The 9,845-nt window shown below is 35.2% G+C and overlaps 1 protein-coding gene across 2 annotated transcripts in view; it reads right to left on the reverse strand.

The window, feature by feature from the left end:
• FAM149B1 (family with sequence similarity 149 member B1) overlaps positions 1–9,845 on the reverse strand; it is an 87,945-nt gene that overhangs the window by 52,006 nt on the left and 26,094 nt on the right. For both annotated transcript variants that reach the window (XM_077778548.1, XM_077778547.1), the window contains exons 4-5: positions 8,819–8,961; positions 7,690–7,806 (exon numbers count right to left, since the gene is read on the reverse strand). In XM_077778548.1, coding sequence (XP_077634674.1) covers positions 7,690–7,806; positions 8,819–8,961 — 260 coding nt within the window. The remainder of the gene's footprint in view (positions 1–7,689; positions 7,807–8,818; positions 8,962–9,845) is intronic.

Consider the following 9,845-nt stretch of genomic DNA (forward strand, 5'->3'; position numbering starts at 1 on the left):
CCCCAGGATCTATACCCAACATGGGGCCCCCCTAGTTGTATGCTCTACTAACTGAGCCAGTCAGTCCCTGAAGATTTTATTATTTTTTAAAGTAAACTCTCCACTCGGCATGGGGCTCAAAGTTACAACCCCAAGATCAAGAGTTGAATGCTCTATCGACCTAGCCAGGCACTCCTCTGGAATATTTTGCTTTGAAAATAAAATAATTTTATGTTTCTGTTAATAACAAAATTTCAGATAAATGAGGAAGAAAAATGTTCCCATTTGCTCTAAAGCTGAAGCAAAAAACAGTATTCTACATCATAAAACTGTGTTTGCAAATGTTGCTTAATAATTTGTTAATGTTAATTTATTTTTGAGAGAGAAAGAGGGTGGGGGGGGGACAGAGAGAGAGAGAGAGAGAGAGACTCTGAAGCAGGCTCCAGGCTCTGAGTTGTCAGCACAGAGCCTGATGCGAGGCTCAAACTCATGAACTGTGAGATCATGACCTGAGCCGGAGTCGGATGCTTAACCAACTGAGCCACTCAGTCACCCCTGCAAATGTTATTTTTTGACAAAGAAGCCCTTTAAATCATCAGACTTCAGATATTACCATGTCTGGAAAATAACCTTTAACTTTTAAACTGTAATTCTTTATTTTTTAATTTTTTAAAATGTTCGTTTATTTTTAAGGGAGAGAGAGAGAATGAGCAGGGGACAGCAGAGAGAGAGAGGAAGACACAGAATCCAAAGCAGGCTCCAGGCTTTGAGCTGTTAGCATAGAGCCTGACGTGGAGCTTGAACCCACAAACTATGAGATCATGACCTGAGCCAAAGTTGGGTGCTTAACCAGTTGAGCCACCCAGGCACCCCAAAACATGTTTGTAATTCTTTCTTAGTAGAAGAATAACAGGGGATTGCCTAATGTATTACTCTGCTAGTAGTAATATTTAATTTGATATCTTTTATTGTGAGAAGAAAAAAATCATTGGCACTTTATTCTTCAAACCTATGCATGGAGAATAAAATGACTTTGCTAGGTTTTTTAAACAGAAAGTTTAATTTGGAGCCAGCCTACCCACGTGTAGGCCTTAGGAGGCAGAATCCTGCAACCTTCATGGAAGTGATTATTGCAAGACCCTCCAAGGTGGCTGAGAGGAACAGGTGGCCAAGAGCTCTCCTTCTTGACCAGGATCTGAAAAGTGCAATTAGCCACTCTCAACTCCATTTCAAACCAAACTTATCATCAACTGGACCTCTAGAAAAGACTGAAATAGAGGAAATTTATATGAAAATTGATCTCATGATGTCACAAGGGAGAAAACTTAGAATACTGGAAAGGAAGTATGACTGTGGATGGCCTTGCCAGTAGAACTGAAATGTCTCCATGACTTTGGAAAACTTCAGAAAGCTCTTTATGTCTTAAAAAAAATTTTTTAACCCTGCTTTGTAATTAGTTTAACTGGCCCTTGCATTTAGGACAGTTGTATAAAGAAATCAAAGAAGATGAAAACAAAGGATATAATTTGTAATGAGTGATACAAGGCAGGCAGGCTTAAAACAAACAGCAGCCATACCATTCCACCTTAATGAGTTTTTTAAAATTATGGTGAAAAATAGAACATTAAAATTTCCATCATAACCATTTTAAACTGTACAGTTTAGTAATGTTAAGTATATTCATATTATTGTGTAACAGATTTCTAGAACTTATTTATCCCACAAAATTGAAACCCTAATATCCATTAAATACTAATTCCTCCCTCCCTTGGCACCACCTTTCTACTGTCTATGATTTTGACTACTTTAGATATGTAATGAGAGTATACTATATTTGTCCTTTTGTGCCTGCTTATTTCACTTAGCATAATGTCTTTGAGGTTCATCCATGTTGTAGTATGTGACAGGATTTCATTCCTTTTTACAGCCACATAATATACTATTGCATGTATATACCACATTTTCTTTTGCCACTCATCTGTTGATAGACATTTGTGTTGCTTCCAGATATCTTCCCTATTGTGAATAATGTTGCAATGATCATGCTTGTGCAAATATCTCTTTTAGGTCCTGCTTTCACTCTTGGGGTGAGTGGGGGATACATATAGCTGGGAGTGGGATTACTGGATCATATGATAATTCTATTTTTAATTTTTTTAAGAATTTCAGTCCTGTTTCTCACAGTAGCTGTACCATTTTACATTCCCACTAAAAGTGCACAAAGATTCCATTTTCTCTGCATCTTTGGCAATAATTATTATTTTTTGTTCTATTGATAGTGGCCATATATATATCTTCTTTGGGGAATTGTATATTCTAGTCCTTTGTTCATTTTTCAATTGAATCATTTTGTTGTTGAGTTGCAGAAGTTCCCTATAGATCTTGGATGTTAACCCTTTATCAGATACATGATTTGCAAATTTTCTCCTCCATTCCACAGATTGCCTTTTTACCACATTGATTGTCTTTTGATTTCAGACATGTTTAAGTTTGATGTAGTCCCATGTGTTTATTTTTGCTTTTGTTGCCTATGCTTTTAGTGTCATATCCAATAAATCATTGCTAAATCCAGAGTCCTGAAGCTTTTCCCCTATGTTTTATTCTAGGTGTTGTATAGTCTTAGGTCTTAAGTTTAGGTCTTTAATCTACTTTGAGTTAATTTCTATATATGGTGCAAGGTAAGGTTCCAAATTCATTTTTTTTGCATATGGGTATCTATTTTACCCAGGACCATTTGCTGGAGTGTCTTTTTCCCATTGTGTAGTCTTGGCACGCTTGTTGAAAGTCATTTAGGCATACACACAAGGATTTTCTATTCTCTGCTCTCATTTCTCTTAGTGGTTTTTAAGGGTTATAATTCTGTATATAGTCATACACTTTGACATCTTATTAGGTATTATAGTTAGTTAATTCTTGTTGTTTTGTATTTAAACTAAAGGTAGACAGCTCCTTATGCTGACTTGAGATAGTAAAGTGCATAATTTTTTTCAAGTGGAAATGTCCTTAAACTTATTATTTTCATGGTCCTTTTTTGTCTGTGTTTTCTACTTGTGCTGCCACTATCTTCTATTATTTTATGATCTTAGAATTCCATTTTGACCTAGAAACCAATATTTGTTTTGACTGATAACATTGTTTTGCAACCATATCTATATATATATTAATTCATTTTTATATAGTTTGGCATTATATAAATATGATATGCTTTAATTTAGTAAAAAAAAAATTGAATGCTAACCATGTTATAATCACTGTGCTAGGTGTTAAGAGATACAAAGGAAAAAATGCTGTGTTTTATGTTGTTTATTTTACCACTTTTCTCTGGCCCAAGAACTCAAGAGTAGGAACTGGACCAAATACCAATGGGAGGGAATTAGTGAATGAGAAAGAAGAACAGAAGACAGTGATAGAGATATAGGTGTAAGCTTATAATATAATTTTACACTTTTATCTTCAATTCATTGGGAAACTATTGAAGATTTTTAAGTGGAGACAGGATCAATCCTTAATTTTAAAAGGAAAATCTGATGTAATGTCAAGTGGCAAGGATGGATATAATTTGAAATAATATTTTTGTAGGTCTCAGTAGTTTACAAACTTTATTTTATGGCAATTGATTTGTTAAACTGAAAAAAATCAAAATGAATTCATGACATATTTTTCCATACCTATTATTGCAAAAAGTGGTAAAATAGTAACACCAAGTTATAGATCCTCACTACCCAAGTTTTGTTCTCAAATACTACTAGCCTCTCGAAGTAGGTCTCCTTAAATTTCAGCCAATTCTATGTTTTGAAGAAAAAATTAAAGATGGGCCTAGGACATCCTACTGTAACCAGAAAGCAAGGATATGGTCAAGACAAAAACAAAGGAACTAGCTTGACATGGCCAAGTTGTAACAATTTGAGCACTAATAATTATGATTAAAATATATAAAAATTTTCAAATGCTCTGAGTTCATAATTGTACTCAAGAAAATATCAAGTATGGGGGCGCCTGGGTGGCTCAGTCGGTTAAGCATCCAACTTCGGCTCAGGTCATGATCTCACGGTTCGTGGGTTCGAGCCCTGCACTGGGCTGTGCTGACAGCTAGCTCAGAGCCTGGAGCCTGTTTCAGATTCTGTATCTCCCTCTCTCTCTGACCCTCCCCTGCTCATGCTGTTTCTCTCTCTCTTTCTCTCTCTCTCAGAAATAAATAAACATTAAAAAATTTTTTAAAAAATAAAATATCAAGTATAGACAAAGTAGTGATTACATGAAAATATGGATTATGTTTGTTATTGCTTTCCATAAGCAGTGGTATGCTAATAAAGCTGGATAATTTGTTTCATCCAAGTAAATGTAGTGTATGAAGTACAGATAGACATTTGTTTTATCTGTACAGTAAATAAAAGTACAATTGAAAACTGTAAGCAAACAGTCCAGAAAAGCAAATCCAAAAATAAAAATGGCCAATCATCAGTTGTGGTAGCAAGAAGAAAGAAAGGAGGTTTGCAGTATGTTGCAATTTAGCCAAATATCCTAAAAAAGGAGGGGCTAAATGCTCAGGCTTGATTACTTATTTCCTTGGAGATGAAGTTTTCAAATGGAACTACCACTTATAAGATAAGGTGAACAGGGGGTGCCTGGGTGCCTTAGTCAGTTGAGAGTCTGACTTTGGCTTGGATCATGATCTCGAGGTTGATGAGTTCAAGCCTCCTGTTGGGTATGCTGCTGTCAGCACGAAGCCTGCTTCAGATCCTCTGTCCCCCTCTCTCTTTCTGCCCTTCTCTGCTTGTGCATGCTCTCTCAAAAATAAATAAACGTTAAAAAAATAAAGTGAACATAAAGTTTATACTAACATCAGGTAAATATCTGAACAGCATGGATTATGTAATTTTGGTGAGAATTAAAGAATATATCATTTCTGTGTGAAAAATGTAATTACGATTAGTAAATGTACAATTACAATTAGTAATGCAATTTATAATTAGTTTGTAAAAATATGGAAGTTATATTAAATAAGTAAACTTAAAAAGGGTTATTGATGTTAGATATGAGATTTAAGTTTAAAAAGAAACAGCTGGGGCACCTGGGTGACTTAGTTGGTTAAGCATCACTCTCCTGGTTTTGGCTCAGGTCATGATGTCATGGTTCATGGGTTCAAGCCCTGCATCAGGCTCACGCTGACAATGCGGAGCCTACTTGGGATTCTTTCTCTCTATCCCTTTCTGCCCCTCCCCTGGTCATGCTCTCTCTCTCTCTCTCAAAATAAATAAAAACTTAAAAAAAAAAAAAAAAGGCTCAGCTGAGGCACCTGGGTGGGTCATTCAGTTAAGCATCTGACTGTTGATCTCGGCTCAGGTCTTGATCTTAGGGTCATGAGTTTCATGGGTTCAAGCCCTGTATTGGGCTTTACACAGGGCGTACTTAAAACAAAAAAACAAAAACAAAAACAAAACAAAAAAACTCAGCCTACTGACAAGAAGTTTGAATTTAAATCCTTGGAGAGAAGCAAACAAATCCCATTCTCTTACTAATTTAGGTTGTAACACAGATCCTATAACCCTAACTGGCCTAAAACAGTAACGTTTTACTTTGTGGTTTCTTGAAATGACTACAAGCCCAAAGAAGCATTAAAAGTAAGCATTACTACAACTCTTTAGCAGGTATCAAATAAGTAAAACTACCGTCTTGGGAAAAAATATAGGAATAAAAAATGAATTAAAACCATGGTATTTTCACAATACATTTAAGGGTAAACATAGATTTTTAAATAACCCTATTTATTTTTTAAAAAATTTAGTTTAAATTCCACTTAGTCATCATATAGTGTGATACCAGTTTCAGGTGTACAATATAGTGATTCAAATATACATATATCACCTATATTCAGTACAAAATGTGCACTCCTTAGTTCCCATCACCTATTTAACCTATCCTCCTCTGGTAACTATCAGTTTGTTTTCTAAAGAGTTCATTTCTTGGTTTGTATCTTTTTCTCCTTTGTTCTTTTGTTTTGTTTCTTAAATTCCACATATGAGTGAAATTATCTGGTATTTGTCTTTTTTCTGACTGACTTAGTTCGCTTGGCATTATACTCTCTAGATCCATCCATGTTGTTGCAAATAGCAAGATGTTATTGATGGCTGAGTAATATTCCTTTGTATATATACACCACATCTTCTTTATCCATTCGTCAGTCAACAGACACTTAGGTTGCTTCCATAATTTGGCTATTGTAGATAATGTGGCTATAAACATCGGGGTGCATGTATCCCTTTGAATTATTTTTGGTATTCTTTGGCTAAATACCTAGTAGTATAATTGCTGGATCATAGGATAGTTCTATTTTCAACTTTTTGCAGAAACTTGATATTGTTTTCCAGAGTGGCTTCACCAGTTTGCATTCCCACTAACAATGCAAGAGGGTTCCCCTTCCTCCATATGCTCACCAATATCTGTTATTTCTTGTGTTGTTGATTTTAGCCATTCTAACAGGTGTGAGGTGATACCTCATTGCAGTTTCCATTTGTATTTCCCTGAAGATCAGTGATGCTGAGCATCGTTCCAGGTCTGTTGGCCATCTGTACCTCTTATTTGAAGAAATGTTTATTCATGTCTTCTGCCCATTTTTATTTATTTATATATTTTTAAAAATTTATTGTGAGAGAGAGAGTGAGGTAGAGGCAGAGAGAGGAGAGAGAACCCCAAGCAGCTCCACACTGTCAGTGCAAGCCTGACACAGGGCTTGAACTCACAAACTGTGAGATCATGCCCTGAGCCGAAATCAAAAGCCAGACACTTAACCAACTGACCCACCCAGGTGACCCTCTTCTGCCCATTTTTAAATTGGATTATTAATTTTGGAGGTGTTGAGTTATATAAGTTCTTTATATATTTTGGGTACTAACCCTTTATCAGATATGTCTTTTGTAAATATCTTCTCCCATTCCATAGGTTGCCTTTTAGTTTGTTGATTTGTTTCCTTCACTGTGCAGAAACTTTCTATTTTGATGAAATATAATAGTTTATTTTTGCTTTTGTTTTCCTTGCCTCAGGAGATATATCTAGAAAGAAGTTGCTACAGCTGATTTCAAGGAGGTTACTGCCCATGTTCTCCTCTAGGATTTTTATGGTTTCAGGTCTCACATTTAGGTCTTTCATCCATTTTGAATTTATTTTTGTGTATGATGTAAGAAATTGGAATAATCCTATTTAGGTTTGTTTTGCTGTTGTTTAAAGAGTTTGAGGTGTTCAAAAGAATTTAGCTATTTTAAAGAATATACTAATTACCCATTTTAAGCTAATAAACTAATAGCAGTTTAACTTCTGTAAAGAAATTAATTTGTAATTAATATTACATGTTTAAGAAAAATCACTTTTTCAAATTTTTTTCAAAAAAATTTTAAAGTGTGTTTCTTAGACTCCTAAATTTCTTTAAACCAGTTTATCTACACTTTATTTCAAGAAGGATGTGCTTGTATCTATAAATATATAAGACAGAGATTTATAGAGATAGAGAAAAATAGAGAAACATCCTTAAACCCTAGGGAATGACTTACTTTTTGAACAAAAAATTATTAAACAAAATTCTCATATACATACAAACTGTGGTCAATCTTAACAGCATTTTCTGTGCTTTATTAAATACCATCAAGTAAAACATAAATTTTTTAATCCCCTAGTATAACTGGCAGAATATAACTTTTACATATTAGAAATACTTACATAGTGGAATCTCTATCTTGAGAAAGTGTTGTCTCGTGTGAAACTGAAACAACAGAAGGGGATCTAGGATACAGTCCATATCCTTCACTTGGAGTAATTATTTGTCTACCCAGAATCCTTCAAAATGAACAACATAAAGAGACAATTAAGCACATTCACCTACCATACATACCAAATGTAGATATTCTTGGGACAAATGTGACGGTTCTATATAAAAGTCCAGAACATACCTAGTCTGATACCGATTAAGAATGATTCTTAAGAGAACATGTGAATCCAGAATCTTTTTACAGGTATAGCTCTCTTCCACAGAATGGAGATGGAGAAGAGAAAGCTATAGCCTCGCACTGCTGAAAAAAATCCAAGGAAACTGAGCAAAAAGTTGTAATTTTCCCTCCACCCTCTACAATAATCTTCATTAAATCTGCCAAAATGGATGAAAGCCAGGCCAAATTAGTGAAAGCTATAAATTATATTCTTAAGAACATGATGCTGTAAAAATTTTTGGAATACATTTTAAGTAGTAGGTATAGTAATGTCATTTCTGAGGGAAGCTTCCTAACAGCTTATGTCTGCTTTTAAGTACACATAAGACTTTTCTTGTAGACAACAGTGTAAACAAATACATTTTCTGACCCTCTTGCTCCAAAGAAGAGCTCTTTGACACACACAATGCATAGATCTCAGCTACCAGTAAAGAAATTGTTTTACTCAATTAGGACAACATAGTGGTAGTTATGAAAAGTCTAAGAAACTTCCATCAACTTCAGTTTTCTCTAAGTGCAGTCTTTATACTGTATGACCTTATTTACGTTCATTAAAACTAAGCCCATAACGATTTCAGAATACAAGTTTTTTTGTTACCTGCTTTTTAAAAATTATTTTTTAATTTTCTTATTTTAGAGAGAGAGGACAGCAGGGAAGAGGGGCAGAGGGAGAGAATCATAAGCAGACTCTATGCTCAGTGTGGACCAACATGGAGCTCAATCCCACAATCCTGGGATCATAACCTGAGCTGGAATCAAGAGTTGGACATTCAGCCAACTGAGCAATCCAGGCACCCCTAGATATTTGCTTTTCAAATTTTAGTATTAGCCATAAATACAAGCCAATTCTGGGGCTTCAGTACCTGAGGTGAGGAAAGCTACGTGTCCATTCTTGGCACTCTTCCTGTAGACTCTTAGTGTGCACACTCAACTTCTGCTCATACAAGAGCTCGTCAATGGCTGTGAACATTGCCTGGACTTTTTCAGTGGCATTTTGATCAAGTTCCTAGAAGAAAATATACCCCAAAATATTTAGGTGAGCTTTTAAAATCTTAAAGATTGAAAGCAATCAAATTTTGTTTTCAGTATTTGGTCCATTTGAAATACTGTTGAATTTCCATTAGAGAAAAGTTAGTGAATTTTCATCTTATAATATTCAGATTTCCTTCCTATTCCTATGTAAAGAAAATTTATAGAAATATTTACTTTTTAAAGTAACATTTTCTTCATTATAAAAATACTATGTTTATTGTAATCATTTTGAAAGGTTAAGAAAAACATGAAGAATAAATTAAAATTACCAGCAATTCTACCGAATATAATGCTTACTAATAATTTTAGTATAGTTGCTTGGTTCCAGTATTTTTTTAGAGCTGAAGATAGACAGTCAATCCTATACATATGACCCTTGAACAACATGGGGCTTAGGGATGCTGACCCTCCCCCTCCATGTGCTCTCTCCCCCTCCATGTGCCCCCTCCCCCTCTACACAGTAAAAAAATCTATATATAACATTTGGCTCTCTAAAAACCTAACTACTAATAGCTTACTACTGACTGGAAGCTTTACCAATAACCCATATTTTATATATGTGTTGCATACTGTATTCTTACAATAAAGCAAGCTAAAGAAAAGGTTATTAAGAAAATCATGGTGCTCCTCGGTGGTCCAATCAGTTAAGCATCTGACTCTTGGTTTTGGCTCAGGTCTGATCTTGTGGTTTTGTGAGTTCAAGCCCCACATCAGGCTCTGTGCTGGCAGTCTGGAGCCTGCTTGGGATTCTCTCTCTTTCTCTCTCTCCCTCTCTGCCCCTTCCCCACTGGCACTCTGTCTCTCCCAAAATAAATAAATAAACTTAAAAAAAAAAAAAAAAGTGGCTCCTGGGTGGCC

The sequence above is a fragment of the Crocuta crocuta genome, unplaced genomic scaffold (assembly GCF_008692635.1).
Source record: "Crocuta crocuta isolate KB4526 unplaced genomic scaffold, BGI_CrCroc_1.0 scaffold167, whole genome shotgun sequence".
Lineage (NCBI taxonomy): Eukaryota > Metazoa > Chordata > Mammalia > Carnivora > Hyaenidae > Crocuta > Crocuta crocuta.